This window comes from Epinephelus fuscoguttatus, linkage group LG2 (assembly GCF_011397635.1).
Source record: "Epinephelus fuscoguttatus linkage group LG2, E.fuscoguttatus.final_Chr_v1".
NCBI lineage: Eukaryota > Metazoa > Chordata > Actinopteri > Perciformes > Serranidae > Epinephelus > Epinephelus fuscoguttatus.
The window spans coordinates 17021538-17037897 of NC_064753.1; the positions used below are offsets into that span (position 1 = coordinate 17021538).

At 40.5% G+C, this 16360-nt stretch overlaps 1 protein-coding gene and 1 long non-coding RNA gene across 2 annotated transcripts; both read right to left on the reverse strand.

The window, feature by feature from the left end:
• Positions 1-1244: 1244 nt before the first annotated feature.
• LOC125881599 (uncharacterized) lies at positions 1245-2567 on the reverse strand. The gene is made up of 3 exons (XR_007448248.1): positions 2498-2567; positions 2223-2250; positions 1245-1328 (listed from the first exon to the last, which is right to left on the reverse strand). It is a non-coding gene; the product is annotated as an uncharacterized LOC125881599 (long non-coding RNA).
• A 2205-nt stretch (positions 2568-4772) lies between these two features.
• Positions 4773-13758, reverse strand: chrna3 (cholinergic receptor, nicotinic, alpha 3). The gene is made up of 6 exons (XM_049563185.1): positions 13525-13758; positions 12883-13022; positions 10177-10221; positions 7531-7640; positions 6018-7218; positions 4773-5895 (listed from the first exon to the last, which is right to left on the reverse strand). Exons 1-6 carry the CDS (start codon positions 13583-13585, stop codon positions 5767-5769), a joined length of 1686 nt encoding a protein of 561 aa, XP_049419142.1. The 5' UTR covers positions 13586-13758; the 3' UTR covers positions 4773-5766.
• Between the last annotated feature and the right edge of the window lie 2602 nt (positions 13759-16360).

Below are 16360 nucleotides of genomic sequence, written 5' to 3' on the forward strand. Positions count from 1 at the left end.
TACAGAGTTAGCTCTCGTGAGTCAGAGAGCATGCTGGGAAATGCTATTCACATCTCTGCTGCTGTTACAAATGAAGGTGTGGTTTTGCTGCACGGTGCACAGAGCTCACTAACAGAAAAACCTGCTCATCTGAAATGGCAAGACAGCATCATACTGTGTAATGCATTATAAGCTCACTGTTTTATTATTGTCCATGTTGCCGTATTGTTGAGCAGTGTAAGCAAAAAATGGTGCATTTGTACTTCACACATCACACACTGCCAGCTGTACTTTACTATGTATGAGAATATTACACTATAACTGACATTAGACAGGACCTTAAGCACTCAACATTTTTCATTTGGCATACATCATTATCATCATACTCATCACTTTTATCTGCATATTTAAAATCGAAGTCTTTATGACCTTCAATATAAAAGAGAAACTACTGTAACAGCACACAGATGGTTATTATCACTTACCAGCAAAACTGTACATGTGATCGTCAGAGTAAGTGAAGTCCTCACCAACTGCAGCATTCTGATAACTGAAAAAATGCCAATGAACAACAATAATAATAATAAAAAAAAATAAGTCTTAATATTAAGGATTGTAGACACCATAAAACATTTATTCAGACAAAATTCAAGATCATATATTTTTTCAATAACAGACATCAGTTTCTTTTGCAAATGATCATTTCTCGTGTGGTTTCAAATATTACACCTTTATAATATGGCAAAATAAAGCATATTTTACTTGCTACATTCGTAAAAGTGATACTGAAATAAACATTTGTATTAAAATGAATTTATATTCTTACTCTTCTTCCTCCTCGCTGAAAGAGTCTCCTGATAATTAAAAAAAGAAGATGATAAAATGTATAAAAGAGAGAAACAAATGACTTCATTGTTTTCTATTTTTCTCTTTGTACACGTCATGCTAATCAACAATCAACTATAGTAGTTTTATACAGCACTTTTCTCATCAAAGTCATAAAGTGCTTTGACAATGACCACAAGACATGTTGTAATAAAAAATGATTTCAACAAAACAGAAATAGCAAACTATAAGTAGCTCCTGCTCTTCTTCAAGATATCTATCTTTCAGCCCTCAGAAAAACATGTGAAAACAAATATAGAGATGCCCCTAATGTTTTGTACACCCAGAATGAAGCTAGATTATGTTTTCTAAGTCATCTGAGATAATGCCATTACAAACTCCCCAGAGTATGCCTTTACTGTAATTCTATTTTCAACATACCATATTGTGCTTCCAGATCCTCTCCCTCTGTCTGCACCTGCTGTTCCTCCACTATGTCTTCATTTGTCTGCTCACTGGATGCACTGTACAAATACACATATCAAGCCCTTAAATCAACTCAGCATTGGCAGATCAGTTTTAATTCAGTGTAAATATCCTGCATCTAAAACATAACTTTGAGCACATATCACTGAACTGACTCTCTGTTTATCTTCTCATAGGTTTGGGAATGCTCTTAATGGTCCAGTGCGAAGTGTTTAGTTTATAATCACCTGAAAATAATAACTGTAGGGTTTTCATTACTTTAGAATGAGTCGCTAATAGCTGCACAGGGAATGGGTCCTCATCCACCAAGACCGCCATTTTGAACCATCATATTTCTACAGTAACCCAGGATGGACAAACCAAACACTGGCTTTAGTTGGACCATCTGTGTATTCATTTTGACCACTGTAGTTCACAGCCTTTCCATGACAAGAGGACTGGAAAAAACTTTTTTAATGTGAAACTGCTTTAGTTAGTGATTTTACTGGTTTGGGTTAATTTGTTCTGGAGAGGAAGAGACCTCTGCTCATAAGTATGCTCCTGGTGAAAACCTCCTGAAAGTTATTTTATGTTAGCACATTAGCACGTGCTGGGCTCTCGGCCTGTCTGTTACACATTTGTAACTTGAAAACTTGAAACTAGGTGAACACTGGGCGAGCTGCCAATTTTTGATGTGCCAAACAGCGTTGGAGAAGCACTGATTTCTTATGCGACAGCGCTTTATTCAGTATTTTTCCCAGTTTCCCCTAGTTTGGCCTGTTTTAGAGAGGAAGAGACCTCTGGGGATAATAAGGCTACTGGTAAAAACCTCCTGAACACTGGAGAAGTTTCAGCTGATTGCAATCTGCAATGTTCACCACTAGATGCCACTAAATCCCCCTAAATTTTACATACTGGACCTGTAAATTCATCATAGTACCAATGAGACTCACCATGGATCGCATGAAGCTGAGTAGCCTGCTGAAACAGAAAAAAACCAACAACATAATTCAAAGTAAAACAAACCATGCTTACTTAGTGTGTTTAAGTTAATGATGTGCTTGGTATGACAAGCCAGTGTCATAAAGAATAGAGGTTAAATCCAGATACTACTTAGAGATTTTTTTTTTTTCGTTTGTCAGTCAGTGATAGTACAACTTTAATACAAGATGTGAACTAAAACTAAAATTGAGAAATTTGCCTTTCAATTCCCTTTCAATAAGCTGACCTTGTTTATTGATCCACAACAGACACAGACCCAGTAATACCATCAGGATCAGGATTATCGCTCCACAAGAGACAATCACTAGGAGGATCAAACTTGCTAAAAAGCAAAAACACACATAATTAACATCACTATGTTCAAAAGATTTTATCTTACCATTTAAAAGGAGAAAAAATCTTGAAAACTATCTGAAGCTCTGACGTTTCTTTATTGCATTTTGTAACCATGAGGAGTTGACACCCTCACCTTTGACCTTGAGTAATACTGCGTTATTTCCATAGAGGCTTTTCTCATGCTCTTGGATGCATTTGGATGGCAGCACCACGCAGCTGTAATGACCCGAATCCTTCATGACGGCACCTTTGATGGTGAAAGTCGCCTCCATCTGGGTGACATTAAAAGCTTGCACTTGGAGGATGATCTCATTCCTCCTCAGGTAAGAGTGGATGAGTTGACATTCACCGAGTGTTTCCAGGGTGTCAGAAACAGTACATCTGAAGGCAACGTCATCCCCCTCGCTGACAGTGGACGGCCCAACAACTGAAATATCTGCGGGGAGGAAATTGGCTGTGTAGCAGGAAGGACAGAATGAGTAGGGAGAAATAAAAGTAGTGACATAATGCTTTCACAGGAATTAAAATCCTTACATATAACCAGTATCTGAATGACGTTGTGTCCTCTCTTGGCTACTCTTGAAAGCAAATCATCCTTTGTGGATTGAACGCAGCTGTAGTTTCCGCTGTGATGAGGTCCAACTCTTTGTATGGTGAAGGTGGAATCATACTGACCTTGCTTCTGCTTCTTTTTATCGATCAAGAGGCCATTCTTACATAAATACACATATACTATGCTCTGTTTCTTGAACGTATATGTGCTGCAGGTTACATAAAGGTCACTGGTCTCACCTATAGTTTTCTGTTGGGCCAGGATCCTTGCAGGTAAAAAATCTGTAACAGACAGACAGACAGATATTGAATTGACAAATGATACAGTGCAAAACATAATGAGAATACAACATATAATGTAACAAAAGCTCACCATTAGTTTGGCTTGTAACCTGATTTGCGAGGACGCCTTGAATAGAAAAAAAGAGTCATGAATCCTTTCTCCGAATACAACATATTTGCCTTACTTCATTATGAGAACAAACAATTAAATAGTTAAACATATAACTTGTACTTACACAGAAAAATGGTGATTAAATTCATGACTATAAGCAAGGGGACACCCGCCGACTCCACAGCACTTAGTGAAACTCTGTACAGGCATCTTTCAGGTTTTTGTCTACACCCTACACCCACAGACAGCTCAAAAAATAAACATGCAGAAACAATAGCAAACCACTTCCTGTGCATTCTGTGGTGTCCTGTGACATTTGAACACGTTTATTCCTAAATTTAACATCATCAATTAAAAATATGTTAATGCGTGCTTTTACTGAGGGAGGTAAAACTTCTCAAAAGGACACATCAAAAATTGCTCACAGATACCTTTAAAAAGCTCCTTCACTTTGTACATCATACAGTATCTGTTGGGCAGATCTCCCGCCCTCCTGCAGATCAGCCATACACGAGTTCTGAGTGAGCTTTAATTAAATTCATTAGCCAGGGGTTTCTTATCAGATGTGACAGAAAGCTAATACAGTATCAGTCTGCGCTTCCCTGCCAGCATTCAATTAAATACGAGTTGGATTTTCTTGTAATCACATAGCTCGCCATCTGCTCTGATTTTTAGTTGAATAATAGGAATCACACAGTGACATATTGAGAGTCAGACCCCATGCAGGACGCTTAGACTCTTTCAGAACTGATAGGAGACTCTGTGTTTTTGGTTGCTTGTACCTAATATAGTGAAAGTGATTTAAGTGTTAATATCCATCAACACATTTCATCCATAACTGCAGCATATATCTTCAAGTACATGTAAGTAATATGACCCTTAACCCCTGACAGCATCAGACCTGTGGTGTAAGCACTGAGCTCCTATGAGGCAGTGTAGTTAAGTAAGAGCAGAAAATTGTATTTTGGCCAGGAAGGATGGTTAGATGAAGAAAAGAGAGCAATCCAATAAGGTCCTTCATCACTTGCACTTGATATTGATTGTGATCCAATAAGCTGAGTTAGCACAGAGGATGTGGAACAGAGTAATAAACAGAGCCTCTGTAGCCCTCTTGAAATTACATCTACATCCCACAGCTTTTGTTTCCAGTCTCACAAATGCTGGTAGTCAGAGAAACCACAGGTACAACAGAGGTCCACTGTACACCTTTATATAACAATTTATTTACAGATATATGCAAGTAAAACAGAACTAAAATGTGTATGTTTATAGAAGATTTTGTTCTCTTTGTACGTGGAATACTTGTAAATTGTAAATATCAAATTCAAATGGTCAAAAAATTCTGAATGACATGTCTCATATCAGCCGTTCCAGGAGGTCAGGCGATCCAGATCAAGCAGCATTTTATGCCTTATAGTGCTAACCTTTCATGAATGTTACAAGTGAGATTATGTTACAAACGAGATTATGACAATATGTGCGACATATCCCCTTTAACAATCAGAAAGCCTTGTTATTGTTTGTAGTAGCAAAAAGTTACCACATGATGTCACCCTTTGAGCACAGTCAACATCCCTGCTTGGTTCTCAGAAACATACACCTCCATGTTTCTGAAATCAGTTTTTTTTTCTCTGCTATCTCCATAAACACACACACACACACACACACACACACACACACACACACACACACACACACACACACACACATATTTTTGGCGTGGCACTCAATGTGAACTTAACATTTAGAGAAGAAAATGTTCAAGATTTACTTGTTATAGAACATAGTGGTGATTAAAATATTGAGCTTTCTAGTGTGGCATAATGGTTGCATTTGTGAATGTATGTACATACTTGCTCACTGTGAAATTAGATACCTCAAGTTCAGTAAATGTATGTATTACTCATCAAAACAACTGATTCTGCAAAAGTTTTGCCTTGTTACTATAGATTATATTGACATTTACTGCAGAACTATCTTCTACAAAATGAAACAACTAACCAGCATGGTCTTTACCATTGTTCGTTAGCCATGTTCTCAGCATGTGAGAGTCCTTATACCACTTCCCCACGCAAAAATCATCTAATTCTTCTGTGAAAACACAGTCTCTAAACCAGTCATCTTTTCTTCTCGGCCTTGGATCCTTTGTCTGAGCTATGGTGAGATCGTATTTGTAACGAATGCTGTGCAAGTATTTGTTTGATCAAACTGATTCAAATGTCATCCCCAAGTAATAGAGGCTGGAGGAAGAGGCCGGCTGTTCCCAGAATGCACACAAGGACAAAAACCCAAAGAAAGATCCTGTCAATAACCATGGCAACGTACTTCCAGTCATCCTGAACCTGTTGGAGAATAAAAGTGAAAACATTTTCATTAGTTTGGTGACACTGTCATACTCTCCTTGACAGCAAATATCCTATAAAGCTCTAAAATCTAAAATGATTTTATGATTATGAGTACTCACCTCCTTCGCTTCATTCTGTAGTCTCATGTTCTCTGCTATGTATTTGACACTCTCAATAGCCTCTCTGACCTCAGGTGAGAGCGGCAACAGGGACATTATTCCTCCATCCAGAGATTCTGAGCTGGAGCACTGACTTTCCCCTCCAACCCCAACAGCACTGCCTCCAGTCAGTGCCCCCAAACTGCCCAGCCCTCCACTCCCTCCTCCAGAGTCCGCAGGCAGTTTGCTGGATCTCTGGTGCCAGCAGCAGTTGCAACGGCCCTCGCAGCACAAGAAGGTGGAGCCTGCACCTTTGACCGGGTCTCCACTTAAGTTATTGAGATTGGAGAGCTCTGTGTTGTTGAAAAGCCGTTGGCGGTTGGTCAGGCTGGACACCACACCGGAGGCCAGGGCCTGAGGTTTGTGCTGCTTCTGCAAAGTACCTGATGAATGAATGGCACAGGGCCTTGAATGCACCGTCTGAACACTGCTGGCCGCTGCCACCGTCTCAGGGTCCCTCTCTGGCCTAGTCATGAACATCACCCTGGGCAGCAGCCCCAGGAATACAGTTCGCACCCAGCAGGGCATAGTGTGGGTCTTTGGTGTGCGGTAGTGTACGTTCAGCACAAAGACAGTGATGACAATAGAGAGGGTGACAAAGATCATGGTGAAGAGGAGGTACTCACCAATCAGGGGGATGACTAGTGAGGTGGAGGGGATGGTCTCTGTTATGACGAGGAGGAAGACAGTTAAAGACAGCAGGACGGAGATACACAGAGTGACTTTCTCGCCGCAATCAGATGGCAGGTAGAAGACGAGCACAGTGAGGAAGGAGATGAGAAGGCAGGGGATGATCATGTTTATGGTGTAGAAAAGTGGCAGGCGGCGGATGTACAATGAGTAGGTGATATCTGTGTAGATTTCCTCACAGCAGTTGTACTTAATGTCATGTTTGTAACCAGGGGCGTCGATGATCGTCCACTCGCCGGTCTCCCAGAAATCCTTGAGGTTAATAGTTGAGCCAATTAGCACCAGATCGATCTTGGCCTTGTCGTACGTCCAGGAGCCAAACTTCATGGTGCAGTTTTGGTAGTCGAAGGGGAAGTAGGTGACGTCAATCTTGCAGGAGCTCTTGAATATGGCTGGAGGGATCCAGGTGACATCACCATTGTACCGAAGCAGGGCCTTTGTTTTGTCATCAACCTGGAAATCTCCGACTGCACTGTAGAGAGTGAAGGAGTAGGAGAATAAAGCAGAAAGACAGAGTCACTGAAGATAAACTGAAGAATTTAATCAATTGACTATTGTGCCATGAAGGTATTAATCAAGACAGATGCCTTGTGGTTGCAGTAAATTGTACCCTTCAATGGTCCATACACCCTCCCTTAAGAATATGCAGAACAAAAAATGACCCATGCAAAAGGAGCAATGGAAAGCGATATAGCTTGTCATTGCTCGGCAATCCTTTATCGTAAACGCACCCAACAATCAATAAAGATGTTGAGCCAGGCTTTTAATTTGTTGTTACGCTCACTTGTTGTAGAGCACAATGTCTGGCTTCCATATCCTGTTGGACGGCACCCGGATAAACTCGACGCCTCCAAAATCCTTTGGATTCCATCTGAGTTTGTAGTCATTCCAAATCTGAAAAACAAAACAGAATGATTAATTTACAATGAAAACAAGTCCGAAAAATTACAGGCAAATATTGGACAAATTAAAAATCAAATAAAAGAACCAGGGAACATGAATCCCTGAACCAAATTTCACAATTTCATGATTCTATCCTATAGTTGTTCAGACATTTCACTCAAAACCACAAATATCCATCTTTTGGCACTAGAGGAAATGTCAGGGGGTCACCAAAGCCATTGTGATGTTTCCTTTAGGGACTATGAATGTCTTTATACAATTTCATGGCAATCCAAACAGGCGGACCACCCAACAGACTGATCAAACATTACTAAAGCGAAATATCCCCTCAAAACCATCCCAGTCGCAAATGCCAGGACTCCACTTCTGCAAGCATAACTGTGACGAGTGCATGCTTTCCATTCAGGCAGTTTAAGCATAACAAGTTTGTCGTGAACAGTTTTATAAAGCTACAAAACTGATATAAAGGCAAGTCATATCCTCCTAGTAATTATGTTTTACTATGCAAATCTACTGTGGCTGATTTTAAACGCATTCTCTTGTAAAATGTCCCTCATAAAAACAAAGAGAAGTCGTCATCTCCAACTGTGCCATATAAACAGAGCTTACACAGTGTGTACTCTGAGAGGAGATATAACAAACCATAGTTTACTGTGTGTTTTATGGACCTTTTGGCTACTGATTTTGACCCTCTCTTGAGGACAGCCAGTGATCCTCGTGAGAGTCATAAAGCAAAAATAGTAAAGTAAACTCAGTGTGCTGTAATCATTTCACTTGAAGAGGATGTTCATGTTTATACATGTATTTTGGGTTTCTACTAGAACATTTTAACAGGCTTTATCAGTCAAACACACTTTATTTTGTTCATTCTGTCTTTGCAGTAACAACTGTATTCACCCTCTCTATTCTGTTTTAGCACCATTCTGTTTAGGCCAGCCTATCAAAAACAATAGTTTACTAGACTGGTAAGCATTTCCAGGTCTCCCGTATCTCTACATCTCTGCACTGACATTGTAGCCAGGAAATCACTAATAGAGTATAGCGTCACTTTCTACCATAGAAAATCACCAATAAAAACAGGAATATGATCAAAAATTGAGAGAAAGCAGCCACCAAGATCACATTTCCCTGATGTTTTCATGTAGCTACATGTAGCAGTGTACATGCAGTCAGGGGATGACTGTGTATAGCAGCACTTTCTCCTGTCAGAATCACCAATAAAAGATTTTCAACCCAATCTGACATTTTCCAGCAGGAATATAACCTGGTAAAGGGAGAGAAATTAACATTAGCCACCAAGATCACACGTTTCCCTGATGTTAGCATGTAGCTACATGTAGCAGTGTACTTGTGGCCAGGGAATGACTGTGTATAGCAGCACTTTCTCCTGTCATCACCATTAAAGCTTCTTAACACAACCAGACATGTTGCAGCAGGAATATGATCCCAAATTTGGGAGAAATTAGCAACCTGGCAACCAAGATTACAGGTTTCCCTGAAGTTAGCTTGGAGCTTCTTGTGGCAAGGTAGGCTACATAAACCGTTGCAGTCGTGTGCCTGAAGCAGATGACCATATAAAGAAATTTGTCATAAGCTTGTTTGGAAGTAGAATAAAATGTTGGAAAGCATAGTATTCAGCGAGGTCTGAAGCCTGAGATTTTGCTCACAGGGATTATTTTACATACTATACCTTGGTAGTGAAAACTTTGCCCACATTTAATACAAACATCTGACACTGTAACAGAAGTTATGTAAAATACATAACAGATAAAAGCATAATAGGTCCACTTTACCGGATAAACACTATGTATCTAGAGTGTATCGTGAAATTTGGATGACCGGCAGGAGAAATGTGCACTCTGTTGTTTGTACATTGTTTAGAGAGACTCCAAATGATCAGATGTTAAAATAAGTGAAACAGTGCTTCAACTCTCAGCACCAAAGAGCAATTGCAGTTCAACCCTTTCACATGAACATGGCTCCACCACAGATGTGTATTCACTCAGCACTTGTAACGTGGGACCTGGAGACCTGCCCTGCCTCATTTGGTTCAAAACTGGGTCACTGCACTGTACATCATAGCAGCAGAAACACTGTGTGGGACTAAGTAGATGACAAAACCATCAAGCCATACAGCATGTATGGACAATGTTTTATTTTATAGCAGACTTGTTCTATGTGATTAAGAAATACAGTTGAGGTTAAATCAAGTTTGAGCTTTCAGGTTCAGTATGCTGCAGATGCTCGGAAGTTTCTGTCACTCTGGCAAAAATAATATTATGTGTTTTGGCAACTATAATACATTTCTGACACTGTCTGGTTATTTCTAAAAAATCATAAATTTGGCCATGAAATCTCAGTGCATTTGGTTCGTAAGAAGAAGGATCAATGTGTTTAAAAAGCTTCCAAACATGAATAATTCAACTTGTCAGTCTAGTCCTGAAGAATCATACATGACAGAAGGCTGGATCCATACTTGATGTCCTTGCTCAAGGTCCATTTGCACAGTCATGCACCAGAAACTTACATGTCTCAGCCACAGATTTGTCTCCATGATCTGATTGACTTCATCCTGAAAACAGAGCACAATTAATAATGAAGACATTTCAGCAAAGGAAAAAAAAACAACAACATCTTAACATCTTTAAGTTAAGACAGGAAGAACACTGTCACAGGCGATCATCCAATTCACCACTGAAGATTGATTTTGTGCTTTCCGCAGGGTCAGACCTCTGCGTATTCCGGACAAGGGGATTAAGAGATGCACACCTGGGTCCTCCACGCCTGGAACGCAACCCAGCTGGAGCCAGGGGGTCGCAGCACAGCCTTTACTTTTATTTTAACAACTCGGTGGCAAAGGTGGAGCAGAGGGACTGAAGTGTGGGTGTGTGTGTGTGTGTGTGTGTGTGTGTTTGTGTGTCTGTGTCTGTATCTGTGTCTGTGTCTGTGTGAGTTGGACCGTGAATGAACCAATCTCATGACCCACTGCATAACATTAACCATTCATGTTATTATTTAGTATCAAGAAGAGGTTCTACATGGCTGGTAACTACAGGTGGACAGAGGGCCGCGGGACAATCTTCACTGGATTATCTTTGGAAGAATGGTGATATTACAGCTCCGTGACAGCCAACGCACACGTCCTGTACCTCATCATCAAGTGCGGCGACACAAAGAAAAACATCGTTATGTGTTGGTGCAGATCAGCTGAATTTAGGGTGGGTTTTTTCATCAAGATGTATATTAAAAGCTTGGATATTTTCCCTCTGGCTGCAAGATTTTTGGAAGGGTTGAAATGTCAGAGGAGCATCTTTTCACCATGTTCTGTATCTTGGGAATATCATTTTAGGCCTACACTCCAAACATGATTGACCATGTGATCTGATGTAGTGATCAGACCTAAGATTTAAAGGAAAAGTGTAAAACTGTGGAAGATACGCTTATTTGCATTGCCAGGAGTTGGATGAATACCACATGTCTGTGCATTATATGGGCTATGAAGCTACAGCCAGCACACAGTGAGCCTGTTATTTCTTGGTCAAGTTGTGTATTCACTTAGGTTTTTGTACAGAATAAACAAATCAGAAATAACAAGTGGATTAGTGAGCTTTAGCAATGCTGGTAGGCGGATTTTATGACCTTTAGAAAGAGCCAGGCTATAGCTGTTTGCCTCTGTTAAGCTAAGGTAACTGATTCCTGTATATGGCTTCATATTTGATGGACAGACATGAACGTGGTGTGGATGTTCTCCTCTAACTCTTGCAATAACCAGAGTAAGTACATTTACCAAAATGTCAATCTATTTCTTTAAAGAAAACTCTCTGTAACCACACTGCCACCTTCTCTGACACCCTCAGGCATGGAACCTGTGATATGATCCCTGATTGCAGGATGATGACTGAGCCACCCCAGGCGATGAGCTATTGATGGTCTAAATGAGCTCATTTAGCCCTGCTGTAATTGGTGTAGGCTGACCAAGACCAATTGCATCTGGGTTGGGAGCATCAGGTGTGGGGAGGAAATAATAGTCATCCATCAGTACAGGGAAAGCAGCAGCAGCCTGCTATATCAACTGAGTTAGGGAGAACATAGCAAAATACACTTTATCTCTCTGGCATCTCTAGATCCAGACAGGTCCTCAATACTTATCTAGCTCCTCAGAGAAAGAAAAAACAAGATTGCCTGCAGGCAATAGGCAAAGGAGAACAGATTGAGATGGGCTCCAGTGTGTCAGACCCCACATTATAAATTCAGACGGTCTTGAACAGAGCTTGTGTGTAGGCTGCATACATAGTGACATACTTTAATTACATTGGCTGATACTTTTTAAACTGAATATTACAATTTAAAAAAATAGTTCAACATTTTAGGAAACATTTTTAGTCTTAATGCTAAGCTAAGCTAACGAGTCTCCTTGCTGTAGCTTTGTATGTACTGTACACTCGAGAGCTCTATCGATCTTCTCATTTAAATCTTGAATAATAATAAAATAAGTGGGTTTCCCAAAATTTCTGACCATTTATTTTAATGTGAAACAATTTGATGGAGCCTACAGTATATCTAAAGACTGTTTTCTTCTCAATAACAAATAGATGGTTTCAGTAAAATGTCTCAAATAAAAGAGCCGATGAGCATCTCCTCTTGTCATTCAACACAAGCAGAGTGACTAATGTGACAGAGACCAATATATCCAAGGCTGTTAATGTTGTGAATGAAGCTGTCCTCCCTGTCCAACGCCAGCCTCTTTATGTAATCATCAGCATCTGCTCTAGACCTGTCTGAGTATCTGTCTGCCCCGCCAGTCTGAAGTCAACGAGCTCCAGTGAAACCTGCTGTTAAATCCAGAGGTGCTCATCTGAAGTGGCAGTGATTGAGTGATAGAGGCTGCCTAAACTGAGAGGTGCTCAGACAGCTGACATTCCCCATCTTGTCTCGGCCAGTGAAACAGCCACACAGCCCCCTCTTTCATCTAGTGGTTCCCCTCTCAGGATTAGAAACCAGGGTCAGTACTGTGCACTGGCAGGGAGTGTCTCAGATGTCTCACATGGCATCCCAATCATCCCCTTCTTTAAAACTTTGTTGCCAAAAGTCCACAAATCAACACACACATTCTTTTTCTATTTGTTTCTATGTTATTCCTTGATTTTTTCTCACAGGTCATGACTGCTCATTAAGCTACAGACACCAGCACTTGTCACAAAAAACAGTGCAAAAAATAAACATTTTTACTCACCACTTTGACCAGCTGTGACATGGACACCTCGAACTGTACAATGACTGGGTCGGTCACATTTTCCACTGGTCGTATATACTGGTTGTAGTTGGAGAATATCCCAGAGAAGAGCCTGTGCTCTGCATCTGAACAGGAGCCTCCTGGATAAGAAAGAGTAGAGGGTCAGACATGGATCTGTCACTGCGATGTGTTTCACAATACAGCTGGGTTACAAGGTGACAAACAGCCAGATGACTGTTAGTCATCAGTACAGGGGAGTAGTGTACGCCTTCATATTCAGCCTATATCAGTACAATGATTACAATTATAACCACTTTTGTTAAGTCAGAGTGTTACCTTCAATCTGGCTGTGTTGATGTAATTTATTTGCAATGTGCCCCTCAGTGTAAAGAATATTAATAAATGCATTATTTTAAAGGAATAACAACAACAGCCTAAACTCATCATTTATTATGTTGACTTCCCAGTATGTTTGCCTTGCATAGGATTTTAATGTGAGCATGTGGTGATTTCAAAATGCCTTTTTTTATATAGGTAATCTACCACTAAATAGTGCATTATGAATAGTGCCAGACAGTATATTGAACACATGCATTTAAGCAACAAGTAAGTAACAAGACGTTATAGAAGCTCATCACTCACCTGGCAGAAGAAACAGGAGGAAGGAACATGGGGGCAAAACGAAGCAAAAATTGGCTTTCATCCCGTTTGAAATGACAGATTTAAATAGTATCCAGGGTCAGCAGCAGCGGCGGCGGCGGCAGCGCTCCGCGGAGCAGACAGGAGGAGAAAGTAGGGAGAGTGAAAGCGCGTCTGCAGCTTCAGAGAGCCAGGGAGCAGAGGGAGGGAGGCTGAGCCACACTGAGGCACAGTCACTGAGAGGAGGCACTCTGCACTGCAAAAAATGCGCAACCTACAGCGACCTGATGTGATAAAACAGGGACAAAAACTGGTCTGTGGTGCGAAATCTCCACTTGAGGATCACAACAGGCTTGTGCTGGTTACAACTGGATCCTTTGGTTTCTCATGACAGGATGTGTCTGCTTTGTTTTTACAGTCTACTCATAGGCCACAGTTTTGTCTTGAAGTCTTGGAATCAACAAAAACGCCAACTGACTGAAATTATATTATTTGTTTGAACACACTATACAGAAAACTTCTTTCTGTATATATAAAGTGGGAGGTTTGGGGGGACAGAAAACTGTCCTTTCAAAGACATGTACAATGTATTTTCCCAGTAAGCTTCTTACTGTGAGTGGTAGGATGCTGCATGAAAAATATGTTTTCCATCAAAGTTGATTGTTTGATAGTTTTTTGACATGAGATAATGGTCTGAAGTGGGCGGTACTCCCTCTGGAAAAGGGTGATGTGGCTCATTTCAGTGTGCCAGTCGGGATTTGGCAGCATTTGAATCACAATCTGATGACAGTTTATGGGCAGCTACCATAGGCGCAGATTTTGGGGGGGACGCAGGGGACACATCCTCCTCAATATTTAGGATATGAATTTGCACTTCCCAATAAAAACATGAAAGATTAATTTTATTTTGACAAAATGAAATACTGTAGGGACGCCCACATTCCCCAGCTTGCTTTTTGTCACTGTTTGTGGTGTGTCTGTTCAGAACATGGGGGTTTATGCTTGTTATTGTCATTTGTATGTTAATTTAAAGATTGTACCATTAATGAATTGGCTATTCCACTTCATGACACCAGCTGTATTTTTCCACTGAATGTTTGAATCTGATATAAATCTGTGACATATAACAAACATACATAGTGCACAAACATTTTACTTGTTCTCTGTGAAAACATTGTCACAATACATTTACACCATTTGCCTTAGGGCCAAAAAGACACATATTGGTGCATAAAAAATTAAGAGAATGCAGGAAATTAAGTAATTGATGCCCATAATTATCTGGTGGAGGAACCCTGATCCCCTTGTTTCACACATCTCTCCAAATGTTTAAACCAAAGCTGTGCCCTTTGCAGTTACTATAAAAAGAAAACATATATAAGATCCGCACACCAAGTAAAGCTCCCATCAAAATGACATTTATTATAGCAGTGACGTTTCGAGGCCTCAGGCTCTTCTTCATACTTACTGACAATCAGATTGTATTGAAGCAGACTAGCCGAGGTTTTGATTGCTACACTCTTAACAAATAATGCTTATGTTCTGAGATGTTTTTAACTTTGTTGTTCAGTTAGATATAAATAAATGATGTTACAAATAAAGTTTCAGGGCAGAGAACATGGACAGTAGATGTCCATATTAGATTACCAAACAGCCACCGGTTAAGATCAATAGTCTCTGCATATGTGCTACTGGGTTGGTGTGTCCTCAGTGACAGCTTGTGAGTATAACAGAATTAATGCTGATTGACTGATTGATTCTTTATTGATTTTGATTTTCATCTAGCATCCGGTGTTTTTCTTTTTTTCATGTACATATCAATATGGAGATCCCACTTCTCATAGGGGTATAGCTCTGTCTTTGACTCTGGCTGTCCTTCTGTCTGTCTTCACTGTCAGTTCAGAGGAGCATATTTCTTTTCTTCAGTCAGCGGGGTGGCTCAAAGGTTTGACAGTTCTGTCCTTCAGCTGGATGAAGGAGAGGTCCGAGTGCTTTTCAGCAAACATCCACTGAGTTGAAGTGCCCTCAGATGATAGATAAATCCCACCAGCACCAGAGATGCTGTTTGGTGTCTGACCCTGTGCTCTCAGCTCCTTTAAGTGGGGCAAGTGAAAAGAGAATTGCCCCCATGGGAGATTAATATAGGAATACATTACACATGGAAGTAGAAATAAATGTTAATTTGACCTTCATTCTCCCAGACAGTGCAGAGTTTAAATGAGGTTGTTTGTTCACCAACCCATTGAGGACTTCAGCTGAGGCTCGGGTCATTTAACAAAACTACCTTTAGTGACAAACAGCTTCCAAACTTCTCATGCTGCAAAGGCTATCCTGCACATTTAAAAAGACTTGGAGTGGAACATGTCATTTTGACAGAACCCCCACATTTGCAAGGACTATATTATGGTAGATCTTTGTCGGAAACTCATAAACGCTTGCTTATCCGGCAGGACAGTTGTCAAGGACAATGCTTCCATGCATATCTTATTAGAGACTAATGACAAAAGGCTGCTGACATAAGGCTCGTGATTTATGGGACCTTCCATCAAGTGTTGAATGACGACTCCTCCCGCTTTGTTTAGACTGGAACAGATGATGAATTGTTGATTGAAATGCTGCTGCACTGTGTGTCTTCACTAATGACAGGCAGCTAACAGGTAAATACAGAGACAGCCATGAATGATCTTGAGAACTGTGAACAGAGATTAAAGTTTGGCATCAACATAGAGGCTGATTACTGTTTCTTGATTTCAGTGAAGGTCTCACAAAAGAACCAACAGTCGGCAGAATCTCTGAGGAGCCCACTCAGCACTGTTTATTGAGCAGTAAACATGTCCTG

Excerpts from the sequence above, each read along its gene's own strand:
- chrna3 (XM_049563185.1), bottom strand. The coding sequence starts at position 13,585 with ATGAAAGCCAATTTTTGCTTCGTTTTGCCCCCATGTTCCTTCCTCCTG. Across the intron at positions 13,023-13,524 it reads CCTCCTGTTTCTTCTGCCAG|GAGGCTCCTGTTCAGATGCA; the intron begins GTGAGTGATGAG and ends TTTCTTATCCAG. Across the intron at positions 10,222-12,882 it reads TGTCACAGCTGGTCAAAGTG|GATGAAGTCAATCAGATCAT; the intron begins GTGAGTAAAAAT and ends CTCTGTTTTCAG.